Source organism: Chiroxiphia lanceolata, chromosome 19 (genome assembly GCF_009829145.1).
Source record: "Chiroxiphia lanceolata isolate bChiLan1 chromosome 19, bChiLan1.pri, whole genome shotgun sequence".
NCBI classification, from domain to species: domain Eukaryota; kingdom Metazoa; phylum Chordata; class Aves; order Passeriformes; family Pipridae; genus Chiroxiphia; species Chiroxiphia lanceolata.
Window position 1 is genome coordinate 6,406,512 of NC_045655.1, and position 19,200 is coordinate 6,425,711.

Below are 19,200 nucleotides of genomic sequence, written 5' to 3' on the forward strand. Positions count from 1 at the left end.
CTGCAACTGCAGCCAGCGACCTTGGGGATGCAGTGGAACCCTGTGATTGGTGTCTAGGGAAGGACTTTTTACCTTCCTTTGCTTCCCACAGCACTAACCCAGGTGCAGGACAGGCCTCCTCCCATCCCTGTTTGGTAACTCCACCCTTGGCACAACCCCCGAGCTGCCCAGAGGTGCCCCACGTGCTCACTGCAGTTTGGGGGCAGTGCGTAAGAAATGAAGGTGGCATCAGCCCTGGCTGGCGAGGATGGGCACACTGCTGAGAAACACAGTGAGCCCCAGTCACAGCCAGCACAGCAGGTACAGCCCCTGCCACCCCATCCCTGCACCCCACAGTTCCATTTTGTGCCCCAGGAGTGGTGCAACATCATCCAGAGGTCTGAGCCCCAGCAGAGCGTGGTGCTGGGGAAGCTTTCCCTACCATCCCCATCCCTTCCCTAGGGCCCATCCAGCCCTCGCCAGCCAGGACACCTGCTGAGATGTCCCATGGCCATTCCAGCCTCTGGGATGATGCAGCCCCAGCTGTAAATACTCACGGTAGAGGAAGAGCTGTCCATCATGACTGGCAGCGTGGGCTCGGTGTGTGCAGGGCTCCAGGCAGTATCCATGGCTTTCTGCCCTTACCATGCCTGGGTCCTGCTCTTATAGCCCTCACTCCCTTCTGGGGAACTCCGGGCAGCCGGAAAGGTTACATCAGAGGTAGGTTACACAAAACTACCCGTTCCCGGCCGCGAAACGGGAATCTACGGTCACAGCCTTTGCCATGGACATTCCGGACTTCCCCGTGGCTATTAATAGAGCAAATTAAGAACTAATAACGTTGGGATTCGTCAGCAGCGGGTTTGCACAACCTTGCGTGGGGACAAGCAACGGCTCCCTCCGCCGAAACGCTGGAAAACCCTTCCCGGCCCCGTAGAGCAGCCGGGGGAGGATGCGGGGGTAGTTTGCGGAATGCCCCAGCCTCGTCGGGATCGTGTGTCCGGGGAGGACACCGCGAGAGGACACTGACCCCGGCACCCCCGGCACCGGGAGAAGACGCCGGCCCCGGCATCCCCCGACACTCCCGGTGCCGGGGGAGAACACCGTCCCGGCATCCCCGGTACCGGGAGAGGACACTGACTCCGGCATCCCCGTCACTCACAGCGAGCATCCCCTGTACGGCCCCGTTAGGAGCGCAGGGGTTCACTCCCGATCCCTCCCCTTTCCCCTCGCCCCGCCCCGGCCCCGCAGCCGGGGGCGGCCCCGCTTGGTGCCCGCCCGGGGCGGGCGGTGCCGGGGCCCACGGGCCCCATGGCGGCGGTGCGGGGGTGCCGAAGGGCGGCCGTGGCGGTCGCTGCGGCGCGGCCTGGCGGGGGCGGCCCGGGACCGGGACCGGGTCCGGGACCGGGTCCTGGTCCTGCCGCGGAACCGGCCCCACAGCCGGTCCCAGAACCGGCCGCCCCCGCCACAGCCGCGCTCTACGTGCACGTGAGCGGGGACACGGGGCGGGACACGGGGACACCGGGGCTTGTTGTGTGTGCGGGGACCCCGGGCTTGCACTCGTGGGGGTGCATGTGGGTCCTGGGGCTTGTACGCGTGGGGAGAGGGACCCCTGTGTTCACACGCAGGACGGTGTACAGGGACCGAGGGGCTTCCACGCGCGGGGGTGTGCGGGGACCGCGAGTTCACACACAGGGGGATACCGAGGGACCCCGGGTTTGTACACGTGGGGATGCACGCGGGTCCTGGGGCTTGCACGCGTGGGGGGACACATGAGACCCCGGGTTTGCACTGGTGCATGTGAGGGCTTGGGGCTCGCATACACGTGGGTGCATATGGGACCCTGAGGACCCCGGGGCTTGCACGCGTGGTGGGGCAGCGTGGCCTTGCAATGTCATGGGGCACAGGTGGGGCTCCCCAGCCATGCGCTGGTGCAGGTTGCTGCGGGATTCCCTGAGCCGTGCACATGAAGGGTCACACCTGTGGGTCATGTGCCTTGTCAGGGGCACTGGGCTAGGGCTGTCCCCCCTCAAAGTGGGGTGCCTGGGGGCGGAGGCATGGCCGTCCCCCTCACCCCCTGTGCCCATAGTGGCCCTACTGCCGCAAGCGCTGCTCCTACTGCAACTTCAACACCTACGTGGTGCCGGCGGTGGATGAGGCGGCCGTGCGCGCCTGCCTGGTGCGGGAGGCACACACCCTGCTGCGCCTCAGCCAGGTGCACAGGTGGGTGCACAGAGGGGCTCATGGCAGGGTACGGGGCCCTCCAGTGCCCACCTGCAACTCCCCACCTCTGCTCTACAGCATCACCTCTGTGTTCTTCGGTGGCGGCACCCCCAGCCTGGCCAGCCCTCGCACCATCGCAGCGGTGCTGGAGGCCGTGGCAGGGGCTGCCCATCTGCCCGGCAGTGCTGAGGTCACGCTGGAGGCCAACCCCAGCTCCATGGACACATCACGGCTCACCGGCTTCAGGGCGGCTGGTGTCAACCGCCTCTCCATCGGCGTCCAGGTGAGAGGGGCTCTCCCTCGCGGCCCTGCAGCCCCCTGTGACCCTGCTGTCACCACGCTCCTTCCACAGTCACTGGATGATGCCGAGCTGCGGCTACTGGGCCGGGAGCACACGGCGGCGGAGGCGCGGAAGGCCGTGGAGGCAGCACGAGGGCTCTTCCCTGGCCGCACCTCCATCGACCTCATGTTCGGGCTGCCGGGGCAGAGCCGGGACGCCTGGGCCCAGGGGCTGGAGGCGGCGCTGGGGCTCTGCGACGACCACATCTCCCTGTACCAGCTGACGCTGGAGCGGGGCACGGCACTGGCAGCACAGGTCCGGGGGGGGACCCTGCCCTTGCCCCCCCAGGACCTGCTGGCCGACATGTACCAGACAGCCCGCACTGTGCTGGTGGCCGCCAGCTTCCGCCACTACGAGGTCTCCAATTTTGCACGCAAGGTCAGGTACCCCCCATGCCGTGCCCCCACCATGCCATGCTGCTCCCCAGGCAGACTTGGCCCCATCTCACCCCATGCCACACTCTCCCCCCAGGGTGCCCTCAGCAAGCACAACCTCTCGTACTGGCGGGCTGACCAGTACATCGGTGTGGGGCCAGGTAAGGGGGTGATGGAGAGCCAGGGTCATGTGTGTGTGGCCATGTGCCCCCTGAACTCTGTTGTCTCCCTCCCTCACTGCTGCAGGAGCACATGGGCGCTTCGTGCCACGGGGTGAGGGCAGCTGCAGCCGGGAAGCCCGTGTCCAGACGCCGGAGCCTGTTGCCTGGATGCGGGAAGTGCAGAGCCAGGGACACGGCACCAGAAGTCGGGTGGTGCTGAGCCTGCTGGAGCAGTGAGTACCAGGGTCCCCCCATGCTCCCTCCCTGTCCGTGCTGCCCCACAGCTTTCCGTGTCCCCACAGGCTGGAGGAGGTGCTCACCCTGGGACTACGCACAGATGAGGGTGTCACACACGAGGTGAGGAGCCACTCATGGAGGTCCCCCACATCAACCTACCACTAATCATAGAATCATGGAATGGTTTGGGTTGGGAGGGACCTTAAAGACCATCTTATTCCACCCCCTGCCATGGGAAGAGACACCTTCCACAACACCAAGTTGCTCCAAGACCCATCCAACCTGGTTTTGAGCACTTCCAGGGATGGGGCAGCCACAGCTTCTCTGGGCAACCTGTGCCAGGGCCTCACAGGGAAGAATTCCTTCCTAATATCTAAAGTAAAACTACCTTCCAGTTTGAATCTATTCCCCCTCTTGTCCTGTCACTCCAGGCCCTTATTCAAAGTCCCTCTCCAGCTCTACTGGAGACCCCTCTGGGCACTGGGATGCTGATGAGCCATCACTAGTGACCCATCACTGATGCCCCTCACTAACGCCCCTCTCTCACCCTGGGTATACAGCACTGGGGGCACTTCTCCCCCCAGCTCAGCTTGCAGGCCATGTTCGGGGTGCCGGGGGAGGCTCAGGCGCTGCAGGAGCAGGGCTGGCTGCTCCTGGACGGCAGGTGAGCCCAGGGAACCCGTGTGGGGAGCAGAGGGGTCTCCTCCGGTGCCCTGGAGCTCACCACCCCTCTCCCCCAGTGGTCTGCGGTGCACCTGGGCCGGCCTGGCCGTGCTGGACTCGCTGCTGCCCGACCTGCTGTGCCAGCTCCAGCGGCGCTGGGCACTGCCCGGTGCCCACCGAGGGGGAACCCAGCGGGGGACAGACACAGATGGACACGGCGGCCAGAATGTGGGGTCTGTGAGCGGCCACAACGGATAATAAAACATAAGAGCTGTGTGCTGGCTGAGGGGTCTTGGAGCAGCGGCATCATCCATGGGGGTTTCCCACAGGGCAGGTCCCAGTGTCCTCCACCCAGATGTCCCAGTGCCCAGTGTCCCGGAGCTCTGGTGTCCCCGGTGTCCTGGAGCCTGATGTCCTGGTGTCCCCGGTCTCCCAGTGTCCCAGAGCCCCAGTGTCTCCATGTCCCTGAGTCCCGGTGCCCCACTATCCTGGAGACCCGGTGTCCAGGTATCCTGGCATCTCCCGGTGTGTCTGGGTGTCTCAGTATCCTGGTATGTCCTGGTGTATCCTGGTGTCCCACTATCCCACAGTCCCAGTATCCTGGTATGTCCTGGTGTATCCTGGCATCCCAGTGTATTCCGCAGTCCCTGTATCCCAGTGTGTCCCGGTATCCCGGTGTATCCCGGTATCCCTCAGTGTCAGTATCCCGGTGTGTCCCAGGGTCGCTCAGTGTCAGTATCCCGGTGTGTCCCGGTATCCCTCCGTGCCTGTATCCCGGTGTATCCCAGTGTTTCCCGGTATCCCGGTGTATCCCGGTGTCCCTCAGTGTCAGTATCCCGGTGTGTCCCGGTGTATCCCGGTATCCCTCAGTGTCAGTATCCCAGTGTATCCCGGTATCCCTCCGTGCCGGTATCCCAGTGTGTCCCGGTATCCCGGTGTGTCCCGGTATCCCAGTGTGTCCCTGTATCCCGGTGTATCCCGGTATCCCTCCGTGCCGGTATCCCAGTGTGTCCCTGTATCCCGGTGTATCTCGGTATCCCTCAGTGTCAGTATCCCAGTGTGTCCCGGTATCCCTCAGTGTCAGTATCCCAGTGTATCCCGGTATCCCTCCGTGCCGGTATCCCAGTGTGTCCCTGTATCCCGGTGTATCCCGGTATCCCTCAGTGTCAGTATCCCAGTGTATCCCGCTATCCCGGTGTTTCCCGGTGTGTCCCGGCCGTGCCGCGGCCGCACGGCGCATGCGTGCCGGCAGGGGGCGCGCGGGGCGGTGCCGCGGTGCCCCGGCAGGGGGCGGTGCCTCGCGGGGGTTTCGGGCCCTGTCGGGTCCTGTCGCGACCCGCGGCCTCTGTCGGGGCCGGGGTCGGTGCCGGGGTCCGCGGGTCGGCGGGACATGGCGTCGCAGCGAGGCAGTCGGCCCCAGAACCGGAGCCCCCCGGGTACGCGCGCCTGGGCAGCGGCGGCCGGGCCGGGCCGGGCTTGCGGCCTCAGCGAGGCCGGGGGTGGAGCCGCCACAAACAGCCCCTTCCCACCCAGGGACCCCCGTGTCGTTATTCTTATAGTTCGGGTTTTTCAAATGAGCCGGTCCCAGCGGGAGGGACGCGCAGGTGAAGGTGGAGGAACAGCCCCCGGTGGGATCCCCTCGGCTTGGCCCGGCCCGGCTCTGCCTGGGTTTGGCTATTTCAGAGCTGTTTTGCCGTTCAGGAGCTTCTGGAAATCCAGTGGTTTGTTGTGCTGGGTGACTGCAGGGAGGCTGTATTCTTGCGCTAGCAGCTGGAGCAGGAAGCTTCCCAGGAATTTGTTGTTCCTCCTGCTCTATAGGGAGCTCTATTTATCTGTATTTATCTCATCTGGAATAAAGGGTGAGACAGTTGAATCCTGCTTGACCCACTTTGGTCTTTGCTGCTTCTGAGAGTTTGATTTTTCCAATTACAAAAGATGCTGAATTCAGTTGTTCTGTGAAACCTTAAAAAAAAACAAAACACAAAACCAGACGTGGTCAGCTGGAAATGATTAACCAGGCTGAAAGAAGAAGGTGGTGTTTCCTTGGGAGACTGAAGAGGAGGTCTCTTCATGTATTTTTCAGGCAAGAAGGAAAAGACCTCTGAACAGCCCAGTTCAGCAATTTCAGAAGAGCCTGAGCCCGAGCCTGAGCCTGAGCCCAAGCCTGATCCAAATGTTCTGCAAGGAGAGGATATCCAGGCACTTGCAATTAAGGTGGAGGACCTGCAGAAAGTACGTATGAGTATTTCTACTGGTAGAAAAAGCTGCCTTAACTGACACACTCTTTTTATGTGTTTAACAGAGGGTGCAGCCCATTTACTTAAGCCAAAACTCACTCTTGCAGTTGAGTTCTTACTCCATTTTGTCTGTCGTGCTCTTTATCATGATAAAATGTCACATCATTAGGTGCAATGGCAAAAAATAAAGAATTATCAGTCTTTACACAGTACTTTCAAATGGAAGGATAAATCATCTGCCTCTCCAACTTCGTGGTCTCATAAGACCTGTAAGTTGTTTAATAGCTTTCATGGCTTTCCTTCCAAAACTTGAGTCACAGTGTGTGAGTGGAAGCATTTAACGTCGAGTGACAGAGCAGTAGAAATCTCTTGGGAAAGTGATTTAAAACTCTCCTTTCCCTGCCCCTGTTATAAACCAGAGTTTAGAGGAATGAGGCAGCAACTGAGCTGGTGTCTCTGCAGCTGCATAACGTGCCTCACAGGGGAGGAATCAGAGAATCATAGAATGGTTTGGGTTGGCAGGGACATTAAAGATCATCTCATTCCACCCCCCTGCCATGGGCAGGGACACCTTCCACTATCCCATTTTGCTCCAAGCCCCGTCCAACCTGGTCTTGGACACTTCCAGGGATGGGGCAGCCACAGCTTCTCTGGGCAACCTGTGCCAGGGCCTCACCACCCTCACAGGGAAGGATATCTTCCTAATATCTAATCTAAACCTACTTCTTTAGTTTGAATCCGTTCCACTTTGTCATGTCACTCCAGGCTCTTGTGGAAAGTCCCTTTCCAGGACTCTTACAGTAACTGTACTGATATGACCTCTGCATATCCTAAAAGCATCAGATGGATTAAAGGTGAGTCAGTGTGTACCTTACTGCACTGTTACTGTTTATTTCCTGCAGGTTCATGCTCCACGCCTTCCCCATGATGCTGGGAGAATTCCAGTTAGGAAGAATTACCTCGTTCGAAAATACCGACCTAAGGAGGTGACATATCTTGTAGCACATCCTGCTTCCCCCAAGGCACCCAGGCAACCACTGACTTTTCCTGGTAGGGTTCAACTTCACATCTTATCTCTGGGTTTTGGTTTTGCTAAGCCAAACTTTAGTGACCTGGCTCTCGGGCTGGGTATTTTTGTGTGTGTGTTGTAGGACCAAAAGAGTTTGCTGATGGCTGCGAAGAGATTCTCCCTCATCACATTTTGGGAAGTGTCCAGGAGTTTAAGATGGAAGTCTGGGCCAGAAGAAGCACTCGGGTTGGTTTGTAAAAAGTTAGGAAAATGCTGCTGTGTGGCTCTTTTCCAGAGGTGGAGCGTGGTGCCAGCAGTACCTTTCGATGCTTTCCAGCACCTATCAGGAGCAGGTCAGGCCTGAGGTGTGGTTTTCCCAGCCTCGTCACACTCTGCAGGGAGGGTTTGCCATCAGAGAAACTGCACCAGCAGGTTTTGGAGTGCTGTGTGCAGGACCAGGTCATGGAGGGAACAATTACACAGGCTTCCTCTTCCCTCTGTGCTCTTCTGTTGGCATCAGGGAAGAGCTGGTGTTGCAGCAATGGCATTGCTGGAGTCTAATTACTCAGATAAATCCTTCCGTTGTCTCGAGTGTGTTCCTACTGCCCTGCTTTTGTTCCTCTCAGAGTGCTAATGTAAAAGTACAGTCAATCTGAATAACTCTTTTCTCCTGCCATCTCCCATTCGTGTTTTGGTGTGCATGAAGAGGTTCATTTAGTGTTTCCTTTCTCATCAGACAGCAGATGTTATTAAGGTTCCTCGTCCAGATGTTACTGCAGCAGCTTTGAAAGAGAAACATGGAGGAGAGAAGAAGCAAAAGGCTCCTCAGGCCCAACTAGCAGGGCACAGAGCTCTCCAGAACTGGAGCCATCATATGGCAATCAGGAAAAAGCAGGAGAAACACCTAGGAGGTGAGACAAAGCTGCAGAGGCCTCCTTCTGTAGAATTCTGTATGGAGGTGGGGGAGTCTGATGTCCCCACACCAAACTGCAGTGGTTATCACCTACCAGGGTTAATCCTATTGCCATTGCAGTCTAATTCCATGTTCTCAGAGCTCCCACACGTGCTAGTGGCTGTGGATGTGGTGGGAGAGTGAGCTGGTGGCTCTGGGTGGGGCAAAGACAGTGGATTTGGCAGGGGCCAGTGTAAGTGGGTTACAGGTGAACAACAACAGTGTCAAAGGGTGTGCCCAGAAGTGCAGCACCGATGATGTGACATTTCCTCTTTACAGAAATTCTTCAGAAGCCAGAGAATGAATTGATGATGAACATCGCGGAGAATTACAGGCAAGTCATGGAAGAAAGGGACCTCATTGACCGGAGTCTCCCCTACCTCCATCCTGGAAAGGTGAGAGCCTGTGTGTCCTGAATGTGCTGCTCTTGTGAAACAGCACAGACACTGGGGTGATGAGTAACATCTCTGAAGAGCTGTCAGTAGGTATTTATCAAAGCCACTCTTGAGTCCTTCAGCCTGGTGTGTGAGCAGAGCTTTCAGGGATTTTAAAAATAAAACCAGGAACTGTGCTATCCATACTACTCAGAGGAAAGTGGGGATGAGCAAGTGCCATTTCTGGACTCTCAACAAAGACTGTCCTGCCCAGGGAAGTGACCTGGGAACATGTCACAATTGCTGTTCCAGGGGGCAGAGAGATCTGATTGATTCAGGCTTGGATTTTAGTGATTGCCACGGAGAAAGGGGTATGGGCAAGGCAGGAGGATTATGGGAGGATCCTGTGTTAAAGTAATTTTTTTTACATTTATAGCACTGTCAAAGAATTTGCATTTGTGTGAGGCTTTATTTTAATATTGTTCAGCCTTCACGTAGCACTAGGTAGAAGAAAGTTCTTTTGTCTTTGACAGCAGCCTGATAGAAATTTTGGCTTGCTCTGCAGAAAGGGATAATTCATAGACTGTTAAAATGTTCATATAGGCAGGATCAGATCCTTTCTAGTCCCTATGAAAATGGCAGGTAGCTGTGCAACTCTGTATCAGTGGGAGCCTTGTTTTCCACCGCAGGGATTCCGAGTAGGAAGCGAGTTCTGGAGCCAGCCCGACCATATTGGAGATGAACTCACCGGCCTGACGCTGACACTGACTCGGACAGAACGTGGGGACCGAGAGCCAATCACTCATGTGGGCAAACCCTGCACTGTCCAGAAGGAAACAGGTTAGAGAGCACTGCAGAGAGGTGTTTCCACAGAAATGGGCCACAGCTGTGGAGGGAGCAGCTACTTCCCAGTCATCTGTTGAGCCTCCTCTTTAAAACACCACGAGGCCTAAATTTGGCAGAGAGTGAAATTTAATAGGCACGTGAGTATGTAGAGAGTGAGCTCTTGTGTGGGTGTTTTCACAGCTCTGAAGCCCCCAACAAAGATTCCTTGCCATCTAACCTGGGATAAGAGTCTTTTCCTGAAACATCGGCGGCAGGAGCTGAAATCTGTCCTGGAGGAGCTGGGTTTTTATAAGCCGGTAAGACCAGAGGAGCAGGGACATTCTTTGTGTCTCTTGTTTCTTGTCAGTAGAGTAACATAAAATTGCCAAGAACTGGGTCTGAAAAAGCATTAGGAGTCTAAAACTTAGCCCCACAGTACTTTTCTTGGAAGTTCTGACATTTCCAGAGAGCCACACCCATGAAGGAGTTGTCTGGCCTCCCAAAGTGTTGTATGGAGTGGTCTGGGAGTCTCAGAATAGGACCCCAAACCAGCAGCATGAAGCTGCCAGGACCTAGGCCATGAAAAAACTTACCAAATAGTGGTGTAGGACTTTGATTTAGTGCCCCGGGACAGAGGGAAAACACTTTACCCATGTGGAAAACACACATCTAAAATAATCTGAAGGCAGGTAGTCCCTCCTCCTAAAAACAGAATAAACCTCACTTTTTTTGTCTTTGAAACCTGTCTCTGGGGATGAGAAATGTGTGTGAGGGAGACTTTTCCCATTCATGCATCATTTGTAGTGGGGAATGCAGTCATCTAGGATTCTTGGGAAACTCAGAATTGGTTCCTTCCCGAGTCTCTTGAGCATTCTTTGTATACCTCTAAAAACCATTGTAGGAGCAAGATACTTCAACTTTACTTTCCTTGACTGAGTTGGTGCGTTTGGCTGGTATTATAATTTCCTTTCTATATAAAAAAAGGAATCCTGAGTTGATAATTTTTGTGTATGTCCAGGATCTGGAAGGACTGGAGCTGATTGGTAAAGGGCAGCCGTTCACGTCTGTCTCAGCAGAGGCTTCTCCATGTTCCGTTTCTCCATGTTCCACTCCTCCTGAAGAGATTGAGTAAGCTTTCCTTCATGGCAGAAGTAAAGAGTTTTGGATATGTACCACCAGCCTATAAAGGTACCCGTAGCTGTTTTTAGCCAGAACGGAGAGGAACCTCCAGTGGGCACAACAAAAGGCATATTTTAATATAATCACCAGATTTAGAAATCTTTTTGCCTTGAGGCTTATGTCTAAGGAGCAAGGCTCTGTCCTTAAGGAGAGGAGTGTGTGGAAAAGCATTAGTTGGGATTATTTCTTACAGAGTCTTGTAAATTATCCCTGGTTCTCCCCTCTCTGAAAGTGAATTTCACTCCATGAAAATGCTGGCTCTTGTTTTCTGTAGCAGTGACTCCTGCAACGTGGCTCCAGAAGAAGAAAAGCATCTATCTTTAGTTTTCTGTGGCAAGCCTGCTCGTTGGATCAAGGGCATCACTTCTTGCAGGGTAATTGTGAGATTTTAATTGTTTAGTCAAGCTAAGCCTGTGTGAGTTCCCAAGTCACGGCTGTACAATGGGTGTCACTCCCAGGCCACAGAATGGGGAATTTATTCTGAACATAATAGAGTATCCCTCTGTTTGCTCTGGAGAGATGTAGGGACAGAAGGGGTTGCTCTGGCTGTGGTGTGAGCTTAGATTCCCAGGCTCTCTCTGTATAATGACCACTTCACTGGACCTGCCTTACAAGTTCTACCAAGGTTCAACCCCTTATTTGAGTTATGACTTCATGCAGGATAAATCCTGCCAGATAGAGCAGAAATTGTTATCTTTTTCCTCTTTGTTGCAGAATGAAATTGGTGTTGCTGCCCGGCTCACCTTCGAGACTCTGGCTGGTGAGGAGGCCGAAAGCTTCCTGACGGTGAGCAATGATGGCACAGCTGCCATCTGGTACAGCTGGATGAGGCTGCCCCAGCAGATTCCCTCCAGAGAAACCAAGGGGAGGAGGATGCCATGTTTTTACTTTGATACCAGACCAGGTACGAGACCTTTGTACCTCAGCCAGAGAGCAGGTGTATTCGGGAGTTTCCTGAGATGTGGAGTCTGACTAATGGCACAGCACTGCTGGGTGATTCTCCTGAGGAAGCTCCTGGGTGTCAGAGCTGACTCACCCCAAAAGAGCTGTGCAAGGCAGATCCCTCTCATGAAACCTAAAAGAAAGGAGGTTGCTCCTACTCTGAGTGCAGATGGGCGGAATATTGAGAAGTGAATCATTTTCTGATGGCAAATGGACCATCATCTGCTGGAGAACTGAGCTTGCTGTAGAAGGAGCATGCAGTGGAAATAAAACCAGTTCAGTAGCATGGGGACTGGGAATAAATCTGGAAGGAGAAGAATAGCTGGATGAAGTGTGATAACCAGCTAAACTATGGTGAAAGAGTCTCCTACAGAGACAGGGACACTTGGGGTGGGGTTGGAAAAGGGTCAAGTTAACCAGGTGGCTTCTTGCAGACCAATGCATTTTCTCTCTTATTTCAGGTGTAATTTTGCCTGGAGAAACTCGGAGGTTTCCCTTTCTTTTCAAGTCAAGGAGAGCAGGCATTTACAGTGAGCCCTGGGAATTTAGGACACATCCTCTGTTATTAGGAGGAGCTCTGCTGCAGGTGACCCTTTGGGGAATTGCTGTGTATGAGGATAAATTGGCTGACTTCAGAGAGAATCTGGAGGTAACCAAGCATGTGACTGGGTAACTGTGAGCTTTGAACTTTATATGCAAATAGAGGATAAGGGTGGGAGTGAACAACTGGTATTTTTATTGCTGTGTAATTAGGGCTGGGAGTGAGATGATTTACAGAATGTCTGTACATACTTGAGCAGGTTTGCTAAATAACATGGGGGAACTTTGCAGTCTTTTGTAATGTTGTTAGTAAAGACATGACTGTGTCTCCTGAAGTGTTCACGCTGGCCCTTTAAAAATGAATTTTCTGTTGGTAATTAATTTCATTAGTTACTTAGCGGAGATGGGATTGTGTGTTGCACACTATGATAATTTAAGGTATAAAATGAAAATTACACTACGCTTTGAAAAGAATAGTTTGAGGGAGGATTTGTAGGGTTTGTTTGAAAAGCTGTTGGCAGTGCTGCTGCGCTCAGCGGGGTTTGCAGTTATTCTTGTCCTTGTAACCCTGTGTAATGTATGCGTGTGGTTACTGGTGTGGGAGTGAATTTGTTTGTGTGTTTGTATGTGGAACGGGGACTCACACATGCTGTTCTTGTTGTGGTGCCTTAGAGTGACCTGGCTGCTCAAGAAGGTGCTGCTATTGTCAAAGACAATCTCAGTGAACTTCTTGACCAAGTTCGGACCCCGGAGCGCACCCCATCTCCTGCCTATGCCACCGAGGAAGAGTTGTTCCATAGGAAGAATCCCGGGGTGATGTTTGCTATTTGATGGGTAACTGAAGTAACAGGGAGGGCAGATCCATGGGGCTGGTGAATCCCTGGGTTTCTGGAGCTGGCAGAATCTGCCATGGAGGCTTTAACAGTTGGGTTTGAAGAGGAAAGGCAAAACTCATGTCTGTTTACTTTCTCCCTGTTATCACAGTTTTATTATCAGTATCAAGTGGTAAAGCAGCTGCACAAACTATGGAGACAGTACATGGCTGTGCCTTCAGCCTTCGAGGAGAAAGTGCCCTCGGACCAGAGGAGCACTGCAGAGGAGGACACGGAGTACCAGGAGAGCACTGTGGAACCTCTCCCTGCTCGGAGCAGCACCATGGAGCTCCCAGGTGGGAAGAACTCACTGGAGGAGGCTCTGAGGCAAAAGATGAGCACTGAGGAGGAAGAAGCAGGCCCATCAGGATGGAACCTTTCCCTTGACGACTTTAAACAGGTGGTCACCTCTGTTCCCACTGATGCTGTGACAAGCTGATGGTGTTTTCGTTTCCCTTCAAACAGCCCAGCCTGCCCCAGTGTGGAGCCCACCCAAAGGTCTGCTGCCTATGTGCTGGGAGTTAGAGATGATTTATGATGTGTATTGGCTCTGCTGACCACACCCTCAGCGCTCTCGTAAAGAGATTCCCAAGAGAGACTTTGTGGGCTGTTGTGTGAAGAAGAAAAGAGAACCAGACAACATAATAGATATTTTAAGCTCTTCCCCCGTTAGCTTTCTGTCATCCCAGGACTGAATGCGGGGGGCAGGCTAGTCTTACAGCCTCCCTTGGCTCCCCTAAGGGCTCCTTGCCTTGGAGAGTCCTTCCTATTCATCAGAGAACTAAGGGGGCACTCATGACAGGCTGTGGATAAAGTACAGACCTCCCAAGATTAAAGCAAGAGTGGTTTGGATTCTGTCAGTGGTTTTTCTGTAGTGCTCTCTTGGAAATCTCTCTACTTCTTTTATAACTAAGCTTTACTTGGGAGCCTTGCAGCTCGCTAGAATCCCTGTTCCCCAGCACACCTGTGAAGTTGCAAAGGGGCTTACTATCTGATGGGGGAACCTGGGATTGTTCCCTGGATCTTGGGAACCTTGGCCAAATCCCAGCTGTGTAGGAAGCCACATGTGTGTGTGTAAGTGCCCAGTGCAGCCTGGTTTCAGGCCAGTGTCCAGGGAGAGAGCCATGGTGGTTCTGTTGAGCTCAGGGCCCACGGACTGGGAATGAACCCTGAGAAGTGCTCCACACACCCTCTGTCTTTTCTCTCACAGGCCATAATGTCAATCCCTGGGGAAGAGCAGCGGGAAGAAGCACTGACCCAGCTCAATAAGGCAGCTCTGGAGCTGTGTGTTGAACGGAGGCCAGTTCAGTCAGACCTTCTGTATCCACTCTGGTGTGTTACCTCTGCAAGGAAAAAGCTTGTGAAAGCACTGTGTGATCAACAGCCTCAGCGAGCTCTGTTGCAAGTGTTGTGATTCAGAGTGCAGATAATTATATGAGGTCTAGAAGTCATCTTTACACTCTGGTTTTTTTATAGCTTAATTGTAGCAGCTGTCTAGGACCCAAATGCCTTTTTTTTTTTCCTTCTGGAGATAAGTTTAGAATATTAAATGCATGTAATTTTGGAGAGTGTACAAGATTATTTCTGGCAAGGTTATTCTAGTCTGTATTTAGGAAACCTTTGGGTATTTTCTGTACCCTTTTACTCAGATAACTGTCTCCTCCCTCATACAGTCTCTCTGTTCTTTGCTCAGGCTTTCAGACTGTAAACATATCAACAGCTTCTCGTTGCTTCTAAATTAGAAGGATGCAGGTTCCTCTTGGTAAACACAGAGCAGGTTGATGGTGATTTATCAATGTGTGTCATGTTGAGGAGCAGACCTAGTTTCACAGTAATATTTATGGGTCCCTGTGAGCCTGTTGATTTGCAAACCTTTGAGACCTTGGAGGGATCTAACATGAGGAAGGCAGTTTAGCATCTCTCTGCACAGATATTTAGACTGTGGGTGTTGTTTTGTTGGTTTAGTTGTATAGAGCAGCTCTCAGCTGTAAGGTGCCTTTACTTCTGGGTTAAAACAAGGTGGCAATTGCTGCACTGTCTCCCTTCTGATCCTGATCCTTTTCTCAGCCTCCAGCTGTGGCGGGGAGCAGTTGATGATATGGTGAGTCACGCTCTGAGGCTGAGATCCCTGTATGGCTTGCTTAAGAAGGACACCTATGCAGATGCTGTTCCAGAGGAAACAGGTAAATAGTAGTTTTAGCACAGCAACTGCTTTCTGTGGACTGTTGGAAATCCAGAAAACGTGATGAATTTCGACTGAAATTTCAATTTCAGCAGGTACCTCTCAAAGCTTTTATAAGAAAATGCATCAGAAAAAAAAAAGGCAGATTGTGTGACAGTCACAGTACTAATTGTGATCTGTGGTTTGGCATCAGTAAAAAACCACCTCACAAAAAAGCCTTTTAATTCAGCTATGTGTAGCTGTGGTTTTCACACAGACTGACCCAGCAAACACTGCCTTAACTATTAGCTGTCTTACAGGCTTGTTCTGATACACATCTGAGACCTCTTCATTCCTTATTTAAACAAAGTACTCTTCAAGGTATTGTTTTTCAGTGCAGTACAGCTCAGATTAATAAAAAGAGGGAAGTACATTGCAAAAGTAATACACTCCCACTGTGTTAAGTGCAGTGGGCTGGTCTTTCTGGATGGGTGGATGCTTTTGGGTAACTGAAATTCTTTCTTTGGTAGAGGAAGTAAAGCAAGGAGGAGAAAAAAAAGGAGGAAAGGAAGACAAAATAGCCACTAAAAAAGAAGAGAAAAAGGATAAAGAACGCAAAAAAAGTAGAGCGACACCAGGGAAAGAGAAAGTGGTATGTGTTGGGATGCCTGGTGAGCCCTGAGTGCAGGGGACAATGTGAACAATTCTGAGGTTGTGTGTCCTGAGTTTGAGCTGATTTCTAACCCAGTGGAGGAGGTGCTGCTCCTGGGAGGTGCATCTTGCAGCAGTCTGGTGTTCTGACTCATGTCCCTTTTTTTCTTGGTCTGTCCCTGATTAGGAACATCAAGGCAGCAGAAAGCTGAAAGCGAAGGATGAGAAGCGGACACCTTCCATTGCATCAGTGAAGGTGAAAGAGGGAGCAGAGCCCCCAAAAGGAAAAGATGAGAAGTGGGTATCTGCTGCTTCATCACTGAAGGAGAAAGAGGGAGCTGTAACTACAGAGGGAGTAGAACCTCCTCAGGAGCAGGTGGACTCTGTTTCATTTGGAATATACCAGGAAAAACTCTATATTGAAGTGAGTCTGACCAAAGCTTGTATTTGTTGGGTTTTGTCCTTTTCTTGGGGTTTTTCTTTGCTTGTAAGTTACATTGAGGCTCAGGAGGAGAGGTAAACATTTTTTTAAACTCAGAAAACTGACAGACATATGTCCCTCATGCTGCAGCAAGGTAAGTGTGAAATCCAGATTAAGATGCCCTTTATTCCAGCCTGGAATCTGTTAGAAGAAATCCAGCCATCACATAGCCACATGCGGGACTTCTATCTGGGATGTCTTCAGCATGCTTGTGGACTCTTGAGGGATCAGCTGAATTAATTGTACCTCAGATAATGTTAAACACACTTCATAGCCAGAGAAGTTATTACTAGAGCTCTGTTAGCAGGCTGCCACTTCTGTGTGGTTGTGTGTGTGCCCATATGATAATGTACTCCAGTGTGAGAAACCATCTCTGTCAGTCTCATCCTCAGGGTTTCTTTGTGTGTTTTCACTGCAACTGTCTTGATTTCTGCTGCAGGTTTACAAGCTGCTGGATTCAATGGTGAGTGAAATGGTGTCTTTATTTGAGGATCTAAAGCAATAACGTGCTCTGCAGTGGGAGAGCTGAAACCCTTTGCATGTAGAAATAGCTGTAAAAAAATAAATAAATATCCCTATGTACACAGATTGAGTGGCGTTTCTTCTTTCTGAAGTGATTCAGTGATTACAAATACTGGGCTGCCTCTTTTCTGACATGTGGGACTGTTGCTGGATCATCTGTTACTGCTACAGATGATCGCTTGCCAAGAAGAGACAAGGCAAGAAATATCACTGCCTCAGAAAACGTTAGGACTAGAAAATACTGGCATTTCTGCTAAGGAAGAAGAATTTAAAAGTGCCAGTCAACATGAGATGTGTTCTTTGTCGATTGTGCTTGGATGCAGGTGAGTGAGCAGGGTGTCCCTTTGTACTCAAGAGCACTGGTACAAGAAAAGTAACTTAGACAAATCCATCCCATTTTTGATCATATTCTTGGCTGCTTGTCCAGTCTCCCCCTGGGACTGGCTGACAGCAGGCTTCTCTGAGGCATTCTGGATCCCAGTAAAAGCACTATCCCAAGGGATGTGCCAACCTGCCTGGTTTTTTATCCATGAATTTCCATCTTGTGCTGATCTTGCCATTTTTTTCCATCCAGCTCAAGGTACCCATGCCCCATTTTGAGCCAGCTCTTACTTGTTTCCTTCCAAGTCTAATCACTCTTGAATTAAATGAGTGAAATTTGTGCTATAAATGTTGTGAGCATGGTAAGGCCTCATGTTAGAGCCACCCCTCCTGTCTGTCCATCTGCCTGTGCGTCTGGACTCATCACTGCTTTATGTCTGAGTTTCCTTATGCATCACAGCTGGAATAGAGCTTTTTGTGGAGGCATCCCAGGCCTGAGTGTGGCATGCTGGGCTTCAGTGGGAGCAGGTTCTCAAGGCAGAGGTTGTGGGGTCTGTCGTGACCTGGCATCGAGAGACCTGTGTCATGTTGGTAAAAGTGCCACCTTCCTGCCCAAGCGGCTGGACAGCATTCCCAGGAAAGGCTTTGGCCCTGTAGAGCAATGACATCAGTGTAGATCATTAATTGAGGTTTGTGATACCTCTGGAGTTCTTAGGCAGCAGATGCATATCCGTGCTGAGCACTGCTGTTACGAGTTGTGCGCGTCACTGCGCGGTGGCACCGGGCGTGTGTGCCTCGGGCACGTGCTCCTGTCCTTTGGCAGCCACACTGACACAGTCTGGAGCTGCACAGAGCGTGAAATAACTGTGCCTTCTGCAGAATTGGTGTCTTTTGCTTTCTCATTTTAACTCCTGTGCTGCCTGAGGAGAGAATATATTCTTCCTCTTGGCTCCTGGCAGTACCATGGCAAAGCACAGCTTATTTTTTTCGCTGGCCAGGTGAAGCCCCTCATGTTTTGAGATGTTTTCTCTTAGTGGAGTGTGGGGAAGCATTTTGGCTTCTGTGGCAGCAGGAGCCTCCTCTGGCTTAGCGGGCACAGACCCACAAAGGGAATGTCTCTGCTCAGCATTCCTGGAGTGAGAATTTCAGCAACATTTTGAGAATTAGGAGGAAAAAGGCCTGAAGTTGGGGTGTGTCTCACAGGCTCTGACAATAGCTCCTGCCTCCCTGGAGATGATTATCAGCTTGTGAATCTGCCCAACTCAAACTGCTCAAGCCATCTGTTTGTAGATGAGAGGGAGTCTGCACGTTCTAGAGGCAACGTGATTGTCTCGGAGGCAGGAATCCTTTCATGTGGTAGCTTTACATTAAGGGATGGCAAAACCCATCCATGTCGCCATGGATCCGTGTCTCCATGGACCCATATCTCCAGTCCAGCCTATGGAAACCAGGTGCTCCATGTATTATTCTACCCACAGGAAAATCTGTTAATATGACACCAGATAGATGGGAGTTTTACATCAGTCACATACGATGGAAGAATGTCCTGTGCTGCCATCTCCTTCCCTTCCATGGGAGGAGCCTGGTGGCACAGGGCAGGGGGGTGGTGTAAGAGCTCTGCAGAGGAGAACAAACCTGTGAATAGTCTAATTTTTTGTCATAATTTTTTGTCATAAATATTGTCAGTGCCTCTTTCAGCCTTGGACAAGTGTGTCCTCAGGGGACAAGGTACAAGCAGCACGCAGGAAGGGATGTGTGGGCCAACAACTGTGATACTCTGCTGTCTGGCTGCTGCAGCTTTCTCTGAGCCAACTGGTTTGCTTTTTTTCCTTTTGCATTGATTTGTGGAAGCTACATGACGGGAACTGCAGTGGAATTAGAGCTGCCTTCCACAGAACAGCTTTAGAAATATGTACCCTCATTACAGGCCCAGCGTGAGACGTGGGCTCTGTCACCAGTGCAGGGACGCTCGGGCTGTCAGCCCTGTGCTCTGAAGGACCCTGTAAGCCAAACTCTTGCAGCCAGGCAAGGAGAGTATTCCTTCTCCTCTCCTAGACGTGGGCATTATTTGTGTTAGTGTTAATAATTTGTGTTGTGTTTGCTAAATAACCGAGGTGAGGTGAGCGACCTTCCTGGCCTTGGGAGTTGCATACCAAA

At 52.0% G+C, this 19,200-nt stretch overlaps 1 protein-coding gene across 1 annotated transcript; it reads left to right on the forward strand.

Annotated features, from left to right (window-relative positions):
• Nucleotides 1–1,290: 1,290 nt before the first annotated feature.
• On the forward strand, nucleotides 1,291–16,788 carry LOC116796197 (MYCBP-associated protein-like). The gene is made up of 28 exons (XM_032706630.1): nucleotides 1,291–1,467; nucleotides 2,069–2,202; nucleotides 2,281–2,485; nucleotides 2,555–2,920; nucleotides 3,014–3,077; nucleotides 3,163–3,310; nucleotides 3,380–3,434; nucleotides 3,875–3,978; nucleotides 4,055–4,210; nucleotides 5,679–5,836; nucleotides 6,061–6,209; nucleotides 7,117–7,264; nucleotides 7,366–7,469; nucleotides 7,960–8,134; nucleotides 8,455–8,570; nucleotides 9,239–9,389; nucleotides 9,576–9,691; nucleotides 10,393–10,502; nucleotides 10,828–10,927; nucleotides 11,268–11,457; nucleotides 11,957–12,144; nucleotides 12,708–12,848; nucleotides 13,020–13,307; nucleotides 14,118–14,239; nucleotides 14,975–15,090; nucleotides 15,599–15,720; nucleotides 15,907–16,143; nucleotides 16,640–16,788. The coding sequence occupies exons 1-28, from the start codon at nucleotides 1,291–1,293 to the stop codon at nucleotides 16,703–16,705; spliced, it is 4,206 nt and encodes a 1,401-aa protein (XP_032562521.1). The 3' UTR covers nucleotides 16,706–16,788.
• Nucleotides 16,789–19,200: the final 2,412 nt, after the last annotated feature.